Source organism: Pinus tabuliformis, chromosome J (assembly GCF_031772625.1).
Source record: "Pinus tabuliformis cultivar Carrire ecotype Pingquan chromosome J, CPIR1, whole genome shotgun sequence".
NCBI lineage: Eukaryota > Viridiplantae > Streptophyta > Pinopsida > Pinales > Pinaceae > Pinus > Pinus tabuliformis.
The window spans coordinates 123,358,162-123,376,638 of record NC_142295.1 but is presented as its reverse complement, the minus strand read 5'-3'; the positions used below and the strand labels follow the sequence as shown (position 1 = coordinate 123,376,638).

The following is an 18,477-nucleotide window of genomic DNA, read 5'->3' as shown; positions in this document are numbered from 1 at the left end:
GGAGAAAAATATTTTCCATGTCTACTTGTGTCATTTGATGATCAATTTTTTTTATGAATTAGAAATTCAACTGAGTAGTAGATTTTGATTTATATCAAATATAATGAGAAATATTAGATAAATCTCACTTCAAACTTTATTTTAGCTATCTAGAATTTATTAAGTAAGTGTTTAAATGGTTTACAATGAGATTAGGTACTCCAATATTGCTATAATATTTCAAGCCTAAAATATATTGTTTTTAAGTGAAATATTGAAGTTGACTATGAGCATTTGATATAGTGAGAATTTAAAAGATGTAATTGCAAACACAACAATACGAAATACAACTAACATAAGGTTGTTAATGGATTTCACCCCTCTTTGGATACATCACTATGTTCACTTCAAATGAGCATCCATTCCATTAGAAAGATGAGAAAATACATGAAAATACCTTCCTACATCAAAATGATCTCCAACTTACAATAAAAATGTATTTAATACTTTTAGGAAGACTATAACACTATTGTAACATTCTAGCTAGACTCTTCATGCAAATGAGAAGGATTTATGACCATTATTCCCCAAAATACTACAAAACTACATCTTATAAATGGCTTTTGGCATAACAGTTTACTTAAAATAGTTGTGGTCTAATGGTAAATGAATTTACTTATACAAAGGAGATAGAACTTAAAACAATTAACACAAATAATTATGGATAAAATAAATTAGCCAAACCAAACACGAATCATTCCAAATAATGACATGTAGTGCCACATTACATTCCACCATCTCTATGACGAGCTTTCAGAAGGTACATTTGGTGCACTTGTTGGGCATCAGTTGTTCATTGTGGTGCAACATGGCATAATTACCTTCAACCTTATGTCAAATTTCCTTTTGACACATGTTAGCCACAATTTTTCCATGCATGGGCCTCTAGTTATGCCCCATGTCCTTTAATTATGCCATGTTCCATTCTTGCACTTCCTTTTCCTTCATCTTCTGAAGGCAAAAGATTTTGTATATGGCATGAATTTGAGCCTATCAAAATTGTGTTTCAAATATCTTTATGATTTTTTGAACATTAATACTTGTTAAAGGCAAGACACCATCAATTCAGATTAGTTTTGGTAATCATCCTCAACCATATGTGCAATAATTGTGAAATAAAACTATAATTTAAAGAAAAATTTAAATCTGATAATGATAAGTAATAATTTTAATCATGGAATTAATTTGATCAAGAAAAACATACCCATTATAAAAATATGACTAAAGAGTAATATCAATTAACACAAGGGTTTCCATAACCTCCTCATATAACAATAGGAAAATATTTATCAGGTAATTGATGATGCAGAGCATCGACGAACTCTTATAAACTTGATCAGATATTTTTTTATTTTTTTTAGGAAGTTGGATTCCTCATGTAATGATTTTAATTTTGTAATAATTACTTGGACTCTAGAAACATTGTCATTGAATATTATGGATTAGTCTAGACGAAAAAAAGAAAAAGAAATGTAGTCTTAGTTTTGTTTTTTCCAAATTAGTTACTAAAATAATGGGCCTTATCCACTTATTATGGATCCTGATCTTATTTTAGATTTAGAATGTGTTTTTATAAATTTGGAAGTATGTGGAGAACTAGAGAAAGATTGGATGTATCACTGTAAGAGGAGGATAAAGCTAATAATTTCCATTATGAATCCTTTCTTTATTCATGGAGGGAAAAAACTCTCTTTCTTTAATATATCTTTCAAGTTATTATATTATTTTGGTTTTGGTGGAGTATTGCAAATGAATGTATGTACTTGTTGATTTGATGGATATTGCAAGCAATTGTTTTGATGCTCTGTAAAGTTTTTGTGTGAGTGCGGGAGAGGTGTAAATGATAATGAGGCCAATATTATTATAAATATTTTGATATTTAATGAACTATATCTGCATTTAGAGTGAAATTATTGTGTGGGTTTTTAAAATTATGGATTAGAATTTGCATGTAGTTGCAGCTTATATAATTTTTGGTATCAATGCAACAACAATAGTTGTGGAAGATCGAAGAGGAGAAGCAAGAGGGGATGTTTGGGGAGCATGAGCGAGCAGGATTGCAACAAGTGTGGCTTTGTAGGTAGAATAGTTGAGACTTCATGAGAGGATGAAAACCATGGAAGATGCACAAAAATGAGGATTTTCATGAGATATGTCAGTGATGTTGAAGAAGAGGCTTCTAGTGAGGAAGAAGAAAAGGAGACAATGGAGGATAAAATGTTGAAGATGATTGCCAAACCAAAAATGGAAGTACCATTATATGAATGTAACTTGAATTGATGAGTTAATGGATTGGATACATGCATTAGATAAATACTTTGATTATGAGGATGTCCACAAGGATAAGAAAGTCAAGTATGTAGTGACTACTTAAAGGACATGCAACACTGTGTTTGAACGAGGTACAAGATGAGCAAAGGAGGAAAGGAAAACCCAAATTTAAAGATTGGGATAGGACGATGGAAAAAATTAAAGGTAAATTTTTATCTAGAGATTATCATAGTAATATTTTTAAGAAATTTCAAAACCTTAAACAAAGAAATATGATTGTTAAAGAATACATTGAGGACTTTTACAAATTAAACATTGGGTCTTGACATGTAGAAGAAAAGACGAAAACTTTCAAGGTACATTACTGGTCTATGGTTTGAAATTCAAAATGAAATTAGCTTGTTTCCTTTGAAAACTATGGAAGATACATATCAAGGAGCTTTGATAGCAGAGGAGAATATTTCCTGGTAACAAAAACTGACGAGTATAGGAAGAAGTCCTATAAAGGATAAAGAACAAAACAATAAACAATGAGTCTAGTATCCAAAGGAAGAAGCAAGAAGTTCTAATAGTGCAACACCAAGAGAAATTAATTTTAGAGGAAGCATATCATTTTTGAAAGGTAGAGGTTGAGGGAGATATTATCAACCTAGATGTTTCAGTTGTGGACACTTAGGACACATGTCTTGCGAATTTATTGAAAATAGATCAGTAAGCTAATGGGGTGATCATGTGGTAGAGGCAAAGGAGGAGGATGGAGATCTAGTTGCAGTTGTAAATTCTTCTGGGAAGGTTAAGCTTTGTTATGAAAAATAGTGTTGATCCAATAGAAAAAGAGACCAAAGAACCATCTCAAATGAGGAGTTTGTTAATAACTACGTGTAAGCCCAAAGGTAAGTGCTTCAAACTTGTGATTGATAGCAGTCACATGGATAATCTAGTCTCTGTTTAAATGGCAGAAAATTTAAACTTAAAGAAGACATCACATCCTACACCTTATAAGTTCTCTTGGCTACAAAAGGGTCATCAAGTTTTGGTTTTTAAGCAATGTAAGGTAGAATTTCAAATTGGAATTTATAAAGATGAAATTGTGTGTGATGTCTTGCCAATGGACGTTTTCCATATTATTTACGGAAGGCCTTAGCAATATCACATGGATGTAACACATAATGCAAAAAAAAACACTTACATTTTTTAGAAAGATGGGAAATTACATACACTTATACTTGTTGGCATTATGACACAAGTTTGGCACTATGGCAGATGTTGTCCTTGACGGCAACTCACCCAAATGGAAGATCTCAGTTTAGCCTCTCAGAATGAAAGAAAAAGAGATATACATAGGTTCCTCTTAACCAAGTCACATATACATGCGGGTTCGACGATCAAAAGGTGCGTAAACATATGCACACACTTTCATGCAAGGAAAAGCGTGTACATGTGGAAAAACTTATTTTTGGTTTATGTTATTTAGTGCTTGGTTTTTGGACCTATGGTTCTAGACCATGGAATCTCATCCGAAGTGTTGAACCGAGGTATTGGGTCATGGTATTGATTCTCTATGGTTTTGGAACATGGTATTGAGTAAGGTCTAAGACTATCAAAGGGGAAAGAGATCATTAGGCAAAGGCATTCACTCAAGTATTGAATATCTTATGGAGAGCAAGATCTAGAATTGGATTATGGTGCATAGATAGATCTAAACCAAGGAGGAACCTGAGCGCTAGAAGAAGCATAAGTTCTATAGTTGGGTCAAGAATTAAGGCTTGAATAGTAGTATCGTTGTGTGATTTTGATCTGTTATATTTGGCGCATGACTTGATCTATAAATCATATAATTTGGGTGTAACTGATGTCCGAATAAGTGAAAAGGGTAAATTATCTTTTACAGATCTGTACGCAGGTTCGACACAACAGAGGCGTGTATACACACTAGTTCAGAGAGTCAAAACTACGTATACGCTGGTAGGCCTTAATACAGAAGTGTATGCATGCATGTTCTACATATTTAAGTAGCATACATCTCATGAAATATGTTTTAGCTACTTCTGTTTATTGCTGCAATGTTCTGGGTTTAGGATTGGTTTCTAGTTACTGGTAATGTATTATGGTTACAAAATTCAGAGAAGTAATTGTTTGTTTCAGCAAAGGAGGTTGGTTGATGCAGATGTATTTAGTGTTTGATTATTTTTATTGATGGATCCAGTCTGAAAATTTATGAAATGTGGTCCCTGAAGAAAAGAGAAGGTTGTAGCCTTCTATAGGTCAGAACCTACGTACTAGTACATCATCTAGTACAAGAACTAAGGGGGTTTTAGCTCCCTTCCAGGAGAAGCTGGAGAATGAGAGAAGGTTGTAGCCTTCTGCAGGTAGAAGCCTGAGTACTGGTATAAGACTGCACCAGTACAAAAATATTATAAAAAGAAGTTTCTTATTAAAAGAAGATAGAGACGAATTGCAGCAGTGGTTTTCGCCCACATTAGGTTTCCACCTTATATCTTGTTTCCATGTGTGTGATGATCCGTTCTGTTTTACTGCACCTATTTAATTTTCTTATGGTTAATGAAGTTTTGATGCACTGATTAAAGATCAACATTTAATGAATCATAAGTTTACTGATATATGCTGGTTGCCTTAGACACAGTAGCTTATATGCGCGGTTTCCCATAACTGAAGTAGCATATACAAATATGATTGTGAAATGAAAAATAATTGATTTGATAATACTAATTCACTCCCCCTCTCAGCATTATTCCCAACAATTGGTAATAGAGCAGGTCCTTCAGTAGAAGCTTTATCGCTTGAAGGAATATCTATCATTATGAGCAACTATGAAAAAGAGGCATCTATCAGGCCACCAATCTTTGATGGGAGTAACTTTGTCTATTGGAAGGTAAGAATCACAACCTATCTTCAATCTCTTGGTATAGAAGTTTTGGATATCATGGAAGCAAGATACACATTTCCATCAGCAACTCCTATAGATACGGCTGGTAAGAAGCAGTATGAAACAAATGCAAAGGCTCTCAATACTCTATTACGGAGTTTATCTGAATCAGAATTTGTCAAGGTTATGTAGCTCAAAACCACAAAAGAAATATGGGACAAGATCGTTCTAAGCTATGAAGGAGATGATCAAGTAAAACCTCCAAAACTACAATCTCTCAAAATTCAATATGAAAATCTCAGAATGCACAATGATGAAAGTGTGGCTAATTATTTCTTATGTATATACGAGATTGTCAATCGTATGAAAAACTTGGGTGAAGAAATAAAAGAAGTTACTTTGGTTGAAAAGGTTCTAAGATCTTTGTCTTTTAAGTTTGAATCAAAAGTTTCTACCATAGAAGAAAAGAAAAATCTACAGAGCATTACCATGTGACAGTGCACAAAATCCTAACTGCTTTCGAAATGAAAAAACGGGGACCATCAGATAGGAGAGAAGCCACATTCAAAGCTTCAAGAAAAGGAGATTACAATGAGTCAGGACATATGTCAGAAGGAGAGGAAGAATCAAACTTTGACAAGAACCTTCAATGGGGTTCTGGAAGATTGAGAGGTAAGCTACCTTTCAAATGTTTTTCTTGTGGAAGAGTCGGTCACTATGCAACCAAGTGTCCTCATAAAGACAAGCTTGACAAAGGTAAGGAACCAGTTAGATGGAACATAAAACAAAATGTAAGTAAGAAGAGATATTATGCACATGAATATAGTGAAGTTTTTCATTAATGATGAAGATGAACAATGTGATGATTATAGACTTTTGATGGCTTCTGAAGATGATGATTTCTTGGATGCTATAGATGAAGATCATCTCTATGAAGAAATTTCTAAACTTAAAATATATTTATAAGAAAAGAGTATGATCATAGATACTACAACATTCCAACTTGCTAAAAGGGAAAAGCACAATGAAAAGTTAGAATGTGAAATTGTGGGACATAGAAAAGATATTGAGAAAACAAAAGCCCCTAATCTTAGATTTGCTAAAGGATCTGAAACTTTAGATTAGATTATCAAAGTGCAGCATTCTCCTCTAATCAAGACAGGTCTTGGATTGATCCAAATGGAAAATGGCATCAACCCATGGTACTCATCCACCCATATTATTCATTGACCCATGGTGTTGTAAATGGCATCTGCCCGTGGTATTGTAAAATCCACCAATGGTATTCATTCACCCATGGAATTGACCCGTGGTATTGTAACTGAAAAAATATATAAGTAACAAGTCACATTTTGTAAAAGGACAGATTGTCCGCCACAATGTAGCCTTTATAGTTATTATCGTTTTTAATAAAAAGTTTCTTTGTGGTTTTTCTTATTGGGCATTTTCCTCTTTTTCCTTCTGGCAATTCAATTTTTCAGATCTTGGGGCTCTCGCCCCCCAAGATCCATTTCAATTCTTTTTTAGATCTTGGGGGCCTCCCCCCAAGATCCGGATCAGTGGTATCAGAGCAAGTTATGATTCCATGGGAATGAGGGTTTGATGCATATTTCAATTTCACATTTTTCAGCAATATTCAACAAACTTCAGGCATGTGCTACAACCTCCACAGAGCACTTTCTTGGGTCAAGAAGAATTTTTCTTTTTTCATTTTTTTGCAGGAATTTTTTTGGGCAGCGACTTTGCAGATCAGATCTGAAACATTTGATACAAAATTTACAAAAACAAATACCAGATCTGGATTCTTCTCGACAAATCACCCAATTTAAAAAAAAATGGGTCAAATCGGAGTTCGGATGTGGGAGATATCACTGATTTAAAATCAACTATTTTATCAGAATTTTTATGACAACGAAACTATTGCAGCGTGAATATGAGATCTTAGAGTGTCCAGATAGGGATTTCCAACTCATGGGAAGATGCAAAATGATCCTTCTGCTTCTAAAAATAGGTTATAATAAAATATTCTGAGTTATATTGGCCGAGTTATGTCCATTTTATTTCTGGAGCAACATTCAGAGTGGGTTTCCATTGGAGACGTGCCCTCCCACCCCACTTTAGTAAGCACCTGTTTCACATTCATCAGTTTCAACATAACAGCATTTGGGTTGGGTTATTTGGAGACGTGCCCTCCCACCCCAGGCTATGTAGACACCTGCTACTTCATCAGCAACCAACATCATGGTTATGGGTCAACCGCATAAAATCCTTGTCATCGAAGTCCATTTTCTAGGCCGCACACTGTCAGAATCACAGTTGGTCACAAGCATTACAGGGTATCTCTGTCCTCGGATCTTCGTTTATCAGGGTTTTGGGTTAACCAAATAAAACCCTTATCTTCAGTGGCTCTTCATATTCAACAAAGGCTTCGCAAGAGGGAACTTTACGCAATGGGGACCATTTCTTCTTAAGGAGGGAGGAATGATCCAAATGGAAAATGGAATCAACCCATGGTACTCATCCACCCATATTATTCATTGACCCATGGAATTTACCCATGGTATTGTAAATGGCATCTGCTCGTGGTATTGTAAAATCCACCCATGGTATTCATTCACCCATGGAATTGACCCGTGGTATTGTAATTGAAAAAAACTATAAGCAAAAAGTCACATTTTGTAAAAGGATAGATTTTCCACCACAATGTAGCCTTTACAGTTATTATCGGTTTTAATAAAAAGTTTCTTTGTGGTTTTGTTTATTGGGCATTTTAGTCTTTTTTCTTCTGGCAATTCAAGTTTTCAGATCTTGGGGCTCTCGCCCCCCAAGATCCATTTCAATTTTTTTTTAGATCTTGGGGGCCTCCCCCCAAGATCCGGATCATGGATATTCTGAAGAAGCATCTCAAGCACAAAAGCCATACACCTCCAAAAGTTATCTAGATTTAGCAAGGAGAAGTGAACAAGTTGACAATCAATGGCAAAGGCATAAAGCTGATCACCAGGTAAATAAGGTTCAATCTACTTCAAGGATGAACATAGATCACCAAGTAAATTGGGGGCAATCTACTTCAAGGATGAACAGAAGTTACAACCAACCGCAGATAAATCACTCGCAATTTTCCTATGGAAACTACAATCACTTGGACGGTAGGTTTGATAATCGCAGGAATTTGTTTAATGGCCAATGTTTCTCTTGTCATAACTTTGGACACAAAGCTGCTCAATGTGTTGCCTACAAGACCATCATGACTAGAGAAGCACGAAATCAAAGGAGTGTGACTGGGATCATGAAGAGGACCTACAATAACTTTTCTACCCTTGAAAACAAAATAGAATGTTATATTTGTAACAACTTTGGTCATGAAGATTCTAAATGTAGGAGTAGGTTACGGAAAACAACTCAGAAGGAGCAAGCTTCATTGAGTCCCAAAACAAGGAGAAAGAAAGAATCATAACCGGAAAGATGTGGTATAGCCTTATATGCGAAAGGCTAGGAAAATCAGTGGCACATTGACAGTGGATGCTCGAAACATATGACAAGTGATAAAGAAAAAATTCAGTCACATAGTGCCTTAGAAAAGGAAATGAAGGTCTCATTTGGAAATGACACCCTGCACTCATAAAAGGTAAAGGTTCTGTTCTTTTCAAAGAAAAGGTCAAAATAGTAAATGTTATGTATGTTGATGGCTTAAATCATAATCTATTGAGTGTCAGTCAAATGTGTGATCAAGGAAATGAGGTAATATTTCGATCAAATGGATGTATTGTTTGTGAGCTTGATACAGGAGAAACAATGATCAAAGGCATAATAACTCCAAATAATTTATACATACTTAAGGGAGGACAACGACAATGCTATCTAAGCAAGAATGATGAACACTGGCTATGGCATAGAAGATTGGGGCATCTAAGATTCTCTCAAATAAGGAAAGCATGTAAATATCAGGTGGTTCATGATCTCCCTGACATCAGAATTCCAGACAATACAATATGAAAATCATGTCAGTTTGGAAAGCAAACTAGAACTAATTTCCATGAGAAGGAAGGATCAACTAGTAAGCCACTTGAACTTGTCCATACTGATGTATGTGGTCCATCAAGGAAAAGGTCAGCTCGAGGAGAAGAATACTTCATATTGTTCATTGACGACTTTTCCAGGATCTGTTGGATAAGACTTATGAAGCATGAAGTTGAAGCTTTCGAAAAGTTCAAAGCATTCAAAGCCTTGGTTGAAAATGAATCAAATCGTAGAATCAAATGCCTTAGGTCTAATCAAGGAGGGGAATTTACCTCGGATGAATTTTTTGAATTTTGTGAAGAACATGGAATAAGAAGGGAATTCTCTACTGCAAGGACTCCTCAGCAAAATTGAGTAGTAGAGAGGATGAACAGAATGGTTCAACAAATGGCTCATGCTATGCTTGATGAGTCTGGAACTCCTACAACCTTCTTGGGTGAAGCTGCACTTGCTGCCGTTACTATTCTCAACAAGACAAACTTCCAGGTGAACAACACTAAGACTCCTCATGAATTTTGGTATGGTAAGACTCCTACGGTAAAATGCTTCAAAATTTTTGGAAGCAAATGTTACATCAAAAGGACTGATGAAAACCTCAGCAAGTTTGAACCTAGGGCAGATGAAGGCATTCTCCTTGGTTACTGTCCCCATGGCAAAGGATATAAGTGTTACAATAAAACACTTGGAAAAATTGTTGAAAGTATTGATGTAGTGGTTGATGAAGAAGGAAACGATCCTAGGTAGGTAAAATCCGAATATTTCGAAGATGATGAGGACTATCCTTCAACATCAAATCAGACTTATGATGAAGAAGAAAAATATGAGGCACTAGAAGAATAGATAAGGGTGGAAGAAAAGACTCCATCCAGGTATGTCTAGAAGAATCATCTAGAGACTCAAATGTTGGGGCAGAAAGAGGCAGGTGTACAAACAAGAAGAACTATTTCAGAAGCTTCATGCTATCTAGCATTGCTCTCCTCCACTGAACCATGAAATGTAAGTGAAGCATGCAAAGATGAATGTTGGGTCAAGGCAATGAATGAAGAACTTGAACACATTGAAAAGAATAACATTTGGGAGTTGGTTCCTAGACCAAATGATAAGAATGTCATAGGGACAAAATGGATATTCAAAAATAAGTTGAATGAAAATGGAGATGTTATTGGAAACAATGCCAGAATTGTTTGTAAAGGGTATGCTCAACAAGAAGGCATAGACTTTGAAGAAACTTTTGCACCAGTTGCTAGACTTGATGCTATAAGAATGTGGATACAGTCACGTATATGTTGGTTTATATACAGTCACGTATATGTTGGTTTGAAGACAATCAGTGGGCCAAGCTCAGGATAAAAGAGTCTGATAAAGACCATCTGGCACAGGTTCAGGGGGAGCATAAATACTTCTAATAATTCATTGTTGGCATTATCTTAGAAGATATTGGTTCAAGTTCATAGTTGTTTGTGATTTCAAGTGGAGTAGGTGCAGAGGGAGAACATGGTTCTTGGTCTGCATGATGATTGACAGATGTTGTTGATGATAGTTGTTGATGACTATCATAGTCTTGTTGTAGATATTTCGTCTCTATTTCATGTATTTGTTTTCTTATCAAGATCATGTAACGGTCTATTTTGGTTTCCCCACTATGCCTGGGATGGATGATGTAATGTTCTTGTTTTATCATGTGTAAACTTTTGGTGTATCCCCACTTGGTTGGGAGATGGATGTATGTATGAGTCCTTGGTGATAGGAAGATCATTTATAATGTATAGAGTCATGTTCTTACTTGTAGAACATCTTTTGTTGTAGACCTTCCCTATAGTTAGGGGGAGCATGGACAACCCAGTAGAGCAGAGAATTCAGCATGTACTCAGGGGGAGCATAACCCTTTGCCCTTGATGATGAAGGGGGAGAATGACTTTGAGTGACTTGGGGTTGCCATAAAGTCCAAAGGGGGAGATTGTTGGCATTATGACACAGGTTTGGCACTATGGTAGGTGTTGTCCTTGATGGAAACTCACTCAGACGGAAGATCTAAGTTTAGGCTCTCAGAATGAAAGAAAAAGAGATATATGCTAGTTCCTCTTAACCAAGTCATGTATACATGCGGGTTCGACGATCAAAAGGTGCGTATACATATGCATGCACTTTCATGCAAGGAAAAGCATGTACATGTGGGAAAACTTATTTTTGGTCCATGGTATTTAGTCCTTGGTTTTTGGACCATGGTATCTCATCTGAAGTGTTGAACCCAAGTATTGGGTGTATGGTATTGATTCTCTATGGTTTTGGATCATGGTATTGAGTAAGGCCTAAGACTATAAAAGGGGAAGGAGATCATTAGGCAAAGGCATTCACTCAAGTATTGAATATCTTATGGAGAGCAAGATCTAGAATTGGGTTATGGTGCATAGTTGGGTCTGAACCAAGGAGGAACCTGAGCACTAGAAGAAGCATATGTTCTATTGTTGGGTTAAGATCATAAGGCTTGAATAATAGTATCTTTGTGTGATTTTGATATGTTATATTTGGCACAGGACTTGATCTATAAATCTTATAATCTAGGTATAACTAATGTCTGAATAAGTGAAAAGGGTAAATTATCTTTCATAGATCTGTACGCAGGTTCGGCATAGCAGAGGCGCGTATACACACTAGTTCAGTAAGTCAAAACTGCATATGCACTGGTAGGCCTTAATACAGAAGCGTATGCACATAGGTTCTACATATTTAAGTAGCACATGCCTCATGAAATATGTTTTAGCTACTTCCGTTTATTGCTACAGTGTTCTGGGTTCAGGATTGGTTTCTGGTTACTGTTAATGTATTCTAGTTATAGCATTCAGAGAATTAATTGTTTTTTTCAGCAAAGCAGATTGATTGATGCAGATATACTTGATGTTTGATTATTGTTATTAATGGATCTAGTCTGAAAATTTATGAAATGTGGTCCTTGAAGAAAAGAGAAGGTTGTAGCCTTCTGTAGGTCAGCACCTACATACTAGTATATCAGCTAGTACAAGAACTAAGGGGGTTGTATCTCCCTTCCAGGAGAAGCTAGAGAAGGAGAGAAGGTTGTAACCTTCTGCAGGTAGAAGCCTGGTACTGGTATAAGACTGCACCAGTATAGAAATATTGTAAAAAGAAGTTTCTTATTAAAAGAAGATAGAGATGAACCACAGCAGGTGGTTTCCACCCACATTGGGTTTCCACCTTATATCTTGTGTCCATTTGTGTGATGATCTGTTCTATTTTACTACACCTGTTTATTGTTCTTATGGTTAATGAAGTTCTGATGCACTGATTGAAGATCGACATTTAATAAATCATAAGTTTACTGATATAACCTGGTTTCCTTAGACACAGTAGAGTATATACGCAGTTTCCCATAACTGAAGTAGCGTATACAAATCTAATTGTGAAATGAAAAATAATTGATTTGATAATATTGATTCACCACACCCCCCACCCCCCCCCACCTCTCAGCATTATTTCCAACAACGTTATTAAAGGAAGCAAGTAGTAATCAGGAGTTAATGTTGGATAACAAAGAAAATTTGAAAGATGAAGTAGAATGAAAGGAATATAACCTAGGAAATGAGGTAAATCACTTGTTTCCCAAAAAGCAAGATGCGTTCCTTAAATATGAGAATATCATAATCAAAGAGATGTTTATGGTAAAAAATAGAGATCAACCAAGAGTATAAATAGAATAAATTGTATTAATGAGGAGATTTTAATAAATGAACAACAAAAGAATGGCAAGGAGAAGGTTCTTTGGAAACCAATGAGAAGTTATTGTGTGAAAATCTCCAAATTCTAGATGAGGACGACCATAATGTAGAATATTTTGGACAAGAAATGGAAGCAGTCAGCAAAGCAAGCACTTTGGGACCCATAAAGGAAAACTTTCAAATTAATTCTAACATGTTTGTTTCATGCGCATGAAGGATTTTTTCAACTGTACAGATTCAGGTCCTTCCAAAGAAGTTCTTGAAGGAATTAGTTAAAATAATTGAGAGAGATAAATTTCCAAGAGCATACCAAAATATACTTCATTTAATTAATGGACAACCTTAGAATGCTAGAGGAAATTTAAGCCATCACAAAAAATTTCAGCCAAAGAAAAGTTAAAGCAAAGGGCTAAATATCTCCTAGATAAGAGTCTAGGAGTATTTTCCTCTTCGGGAGTCTGATGTAGGAGCATCAACAAACTTTTATAAATTTTATTAGATATTACTATTTTTTTAGGAAGTTGGATTCCACATGTAATGATTTTAATTTTGTAATAATTAGTTGAACTCTAGAAACATTATCATTGAATATTATGGATTAGGCTAGGGAAAAACAAATGGCTTAGTTTTGATTTCTCCAAATTAGTTACTAAAATAATGGGTCTTATCCACTTATTATGGATCTTGATCCTATTTTAGATTTAGAATGATTTGTGTAAAATTAGTAAGTATGTGAAGAACTAGAGAAGAACTGGAAGTATAAGTGTAAGAACAAGAGAAAGCTAATTTTTTCCATTATGAATCCTCTCTTCATTCATGGAAGGAAAAAAACTATCTTAGTGTAATATATTTTTTAAGATATTGTATTATTTTGATTTTTGTGGAGTATTGAAAATGAATGTATGTACTTGTTGATTTGATGCATATTCCAAGTACCCATTTTGATGGTATGTAAAATTTTTGTGTGGGTGTGGAGAGGTGTAAATGGTAACGAGGAAAATATTATATTGGAAATATTATGATCTTTAATGAATTATATCTGAGTTTTTGGTGCAATAGTTGTGTGAGTTTTAAAATTTGTGGATTAGCATTTGCAGTTAGTTGCAGCTTGCATCATTTGACCTCATTGCTATTTGATATAAAGATTTGAACCAATAGGTTTTAATCTAGATCATCCTCATAGACAACTACGTTTAGAATAAAACACTTATGGAGATTATCATAAGTTGAATCGAAAAGGCAATAATCATATTTGTCAATATTTTAAATATGTTATTGTTCAATCTTCTCAAATAAAATTTAGAGTTTACATTGGTCAAGGAAAAAAATCTTTCTAGTTTAGATCTTAAAACTTAGTTTTAGTAAACTGACTTGGTTAATAATGGATGTTTGGCTAATGGCCAAATTTTGCATGTAGTTATCAATAATGAAGTTAGAATATATAGAAAATAATAATCTAAAATATATTCTTATGGATATTATAGAGCATCCAAAACTATGTTTACTCCATTGTTATTGGTAAAGAAAGGACGTTTGAGTAACTTATAAATATAAGTAGCATATGACATCTAGTCAATGAATGATTAAATTAATTGTGATGAAACATCTCCTTGACATGTATATTATTGTATTCATGGACTCCATATCTACGAGAATTTATTGTTTACAAATCCTAACCTTCTCTCTTGTATTTTTAAAATTGGTTTTGGGAGAGGAGAGTGGTATGGTGATTTCATATGGTAAGGGATGTGATCATAGATCTTATCTTCATAAGTGTCTCTTGAGAGGAGTACTCATCTTGTTATGATTTTGAATCACTCCACTTAAAGAGAATGAGGAGGGAAAATGACTAAAGACTAATTTAACCAAAAAGTGTTGGAATTATTTGGATTTGGATTAAATCTAATTAACAAAAGTAAAAAGGAAAAGAAACAAACATCAATTTAATCATTACTTCACCACAAAATCCCCACAAAAGGAACATTCACTTTGTTTGGAATGAGATTCATTCCTAACTCATGCACCATATATACTTTAGGAAAATATATCCATCAAAACTAATGTGTCAAACACTGATGGAAAATTACTAACACCATGATCCTCTCATGCGTGATTGTTAATATTATTATTGATCTAACTTAAATCAATAGTGTTTAGCTTTTAGGTGGTTTGTAATTTTGTAATAGCTACTCAAAAAATTGTCCCTCCACATAATGGTGACCCTCTATTTCTTCCTATTCCAACATTCCTTAAATTATTTTTTCCCTATTACGAAAATTGCACTACCCTTGCCACATGTGTCATCTAGATTAATCATAATTGGTTTACTACAATATTTCCAAAATTGTAATAATGACCTCCACTATTGCTCACCACAACTAATTTGACCATGAATAAGATATTCTTGTTGTCCCCAAATTAATTTGGTGAAAATCAATGAAAATGAAATACCCTATACCCTCAAATTACGACCGAATGGCTCTTCGCCGTCGAAGTCTACGTAAGAAAGTAGGTTGTCGTCGGCATTTTTCTAATGCTTCCAGATATTCGATGACAAAAGTGCCCTGCCCATGAGGTTAACACCGTTATTCATGAAACGACAAATCAATGCGTATCTCGTATGCGTATATACCTTTTATCATAAATCATCCTCGCAAAGGCATGGGATAAGGGTCACTCAATTTAGATCTCTTTCGAAATTGTAATTTTGGATTATACTCTGGACTATTATAACAGAAAATGGATTAGGATTAAATTTTGGGTTATATAACAAGAGACTTTGATTTACAATGGATTAAGAGATTGTATAATCTCAAATTAACGTTTTGATGTTATAATCTCAATTGGGTTATCTTTTTGATGTTATAATCTCAAATTATTGAGAGACAGAGGACGGAATTAGACTTCTTTTGAAGTTATAATCTCGAATTATTGAAAGACAGAGTAAAAAACTACACTGTAGTGAATCATTTACAAATAATCCACCATAAAATCATTACTATACAATAACGTTGTAACTCTCTGACTCGAATTGTTTAAATAATTTTAAAATATAAAATTAAATAAGTCCAACAAATTGCAACTACCTCACTCGAATGGTTTAAATAAAAATTAAATAAATCCAAAAACTTATAGAGACTCTTCCAAAATATAATCTTAGATTTACTCATTTATCTAGATCAGCCATACCTAAGTAACTGTTCCTAAGTTTAATGTTCCAAAACCACAAATAAAATTTAAAGCTTTAATGTTGAATGATAATATGGATTACAGCAGCTTTGAATAAAAAATGCACGAGGATTTTGACGATTTTGTGTTTACCGAATGTGGAGAAACTAGGGGATGTGCGCTCTCACATACAACGCCGTTGGTAAACAGGAATCGGGATAATTAGGTGAGGAGACAAAGGAGAAAAATGACGGATTACAATATTATCTAAATCTATTATTCCTGCTTTTGAAGTCATGATAGCCAATGGAGTTAGGGAAACGTCCGCATTCAGATCTTTGGAGAGCCAGGTATGGAAGTCAATATTAGTCGGCCGCATATTCCCATTAAAACCAAGAAAATGAGCATATAGTCGGTATTGTCTGCAACAAGTCAGTGAAGATAACAAAAGTGGCCTGCATGTCACTTTCTCATTGATGTACAGATTTGGAAAAGTTCGCATATAACCCTCTATAAATATTCCCCCCTCCTCCTCCCCTTTGTGCATACTAGCGTAAGAAGCTATTGTTTTATTTTGTGCGATAGTATTGAAGAAAAGCTATCCGCTTACAGTAGAGCTGAAGATGGTGTCAGGGACTGCAATAACGGAAGAAGTGTCTCAAGTGGAGGCAAGGAGACTGTGGAACGCCATGGTGAAAGACAGCCATAACCTCTTCCCAAAGGTTTTGCCTGAAGTTGTCGCTTCCGTGACCTTAATTCAAGGAGATGGAGGCGTGGGCAGCATCAGGCAGATCAACTTCACCCCCGGTATAACTCCCATAAATTCCTCTGTTGATTACATATTCTACCTAATATCATTATGAGTCCAGTTCTAGTTATTTCCCTTTTTGCATTAACGAATCCCCTACAAATGAGGTTGAATAATTTGTTAGTGCTTACAAGGTTTCTCACTTTCTTGTCACAGCTCACAAGGACTTCAGCTTCGTCAAGGAGCGAGTAGATGAAATTGACGAGGAAAAAATGGTGTTGAAGTATACAAATATCGAAGGAGGGGTGCTGGGAAATAAACTGAGTGCTGCGAAGTTTGAGGTCAAATTCGTTCCCAGGAAAGAAGGGGGATGTGTCGCGAGCTGGATCTGTAATTACGAGGCCCTTCCTGGTGCTCAGCTCGAAGAAAGCAAAGCAAAAGAGATAAAGGAAAACAGCATTGCCATGTTGAAGAAGATCGAGCAGTATTTGCTCTCCAATCCTTCTTTATACTGATCAATATATCTCTATGGGCATATGTCTTCGTATGCATCAATAGTTTAGTGCTGAGCATTATATGAATGAAACTGCAAATAAAGAAAGGTGATGATATGCCTTCGGCCCATCGTCCATCGTTCCCGTTATTTCTGGGCTGTAACATGCCCTTTACGTGTTTGCAATCGTAACTTTATCGTTACATGAATGTGTGTATTTCCATCCATATAAATAAATTGTGTGCATGCAAGGCGAATTTCCCTTGTTTTTATTCAAAAACGGTGATGTTTAGCATATTAAATAGATCAGTCCTTTTATCAGTGAAATGCATGTAGGAAGTTTTGGGAACGGCTCAGTTGGTTTGTTTTTCATTGTAAAATTTTACATGTTATGGGCCTTATTTCATATATTTACGAGTTATGGACACTATTAGCCCGGCTTTCGGTTAAAGAATATCTGCGTCAACCTAAATCTATATTTTCTTAGTCGAGGTGCACTGACCTCTTGATCAACCTCTTAATCAATAAAACCGTTACCTTAATCTTTTATGAATTTATTTTTTATTATTAAATTTTAAAAATTTATTTATCCTTTTAATTGAGTTAAACGTTTATGATTTTTTAACCAATATCAAGATTTTCATCAATTTTATATTTAGTTTCAATTAGACTTTATGGATAATCTAGACTTAATAATTTGAAAATATTCTTCTTGGTATACATAATTTAACTAAACAAACTAAAGATTTCCCAACTATTTTTCAATTTTAAAATTGTGAAGTGTGTTTTCTACCTATAGTCTATCTTGGTGTTGCAAACTCTCACCTCCACTCTATCCTAATGTTACAAAGTCTCGATTTTAAATAAAATAAATGACATGTAAATATTTTGATAGCTATTAGATTGTTGATAAATTAAATGACATGTAAGTATTTTGATAGCCATTAATATTTATCAATGGTTTACTTTATATAACTATGCTAATAATAAGATTTTATTTTCAAAAACTAATTTTTTTGATTGGGAGAAGGATGTAGGATGTGAAGTCCTTAACTATACTAATTTATATGTGGTTGTCTTCAAAGTTCTCACACCTTTTATTTTCCCAAGGTCCTCTTGT

General features: G+C 34.7%; 1 protein-coding gene across 1 annotated transcript; it reads left to right on the top strand.

Moving 5' to 3' along the window:
* Nucleotides 1-16,667: 16,667 nt before the first annotated feature.
* On the top strand, nt 16,668-17,637 carry LOC149225906 (pathogenesis-related protein 1-like). The gene is made up of 2 exons (XM_089375175.1): nt 16,668-16,923; nt 17,081-17,637. The coding sequence occupies exons 1-2, from the start codon at nt 16,740-16,742 to the stop codon at nt 17,377-17,379; spliced, it is 483 nt and encodes a 160-aa protein (XP_089231301.1). The 5' UTR covers nt 16,668-16,739; the 3' UTR covers nt 17,380-17,637.
* Nucleotides 17,638-18,477: the final 840 nt, after the last annotated feature.

What these genes read in the sequence shown, in the direction of transcription:
- LOC149225906 (XM_089375175.1), top strand. Translation starts at nt 16,740, where the DNA reads ATGGTGTCAGGGACTGCAATAACGGAAGAAGTGTCTCAAGTGGAGGCA. An exon ending in GCAGATCAACTTCACCCCCG is followed by an intron (nt 16,924 to 17,080) that starts GTATAACTCCCA and finishes TTCTTGTCACAG; the next exon opens with CTCACAAGGACTTCAGCTTC.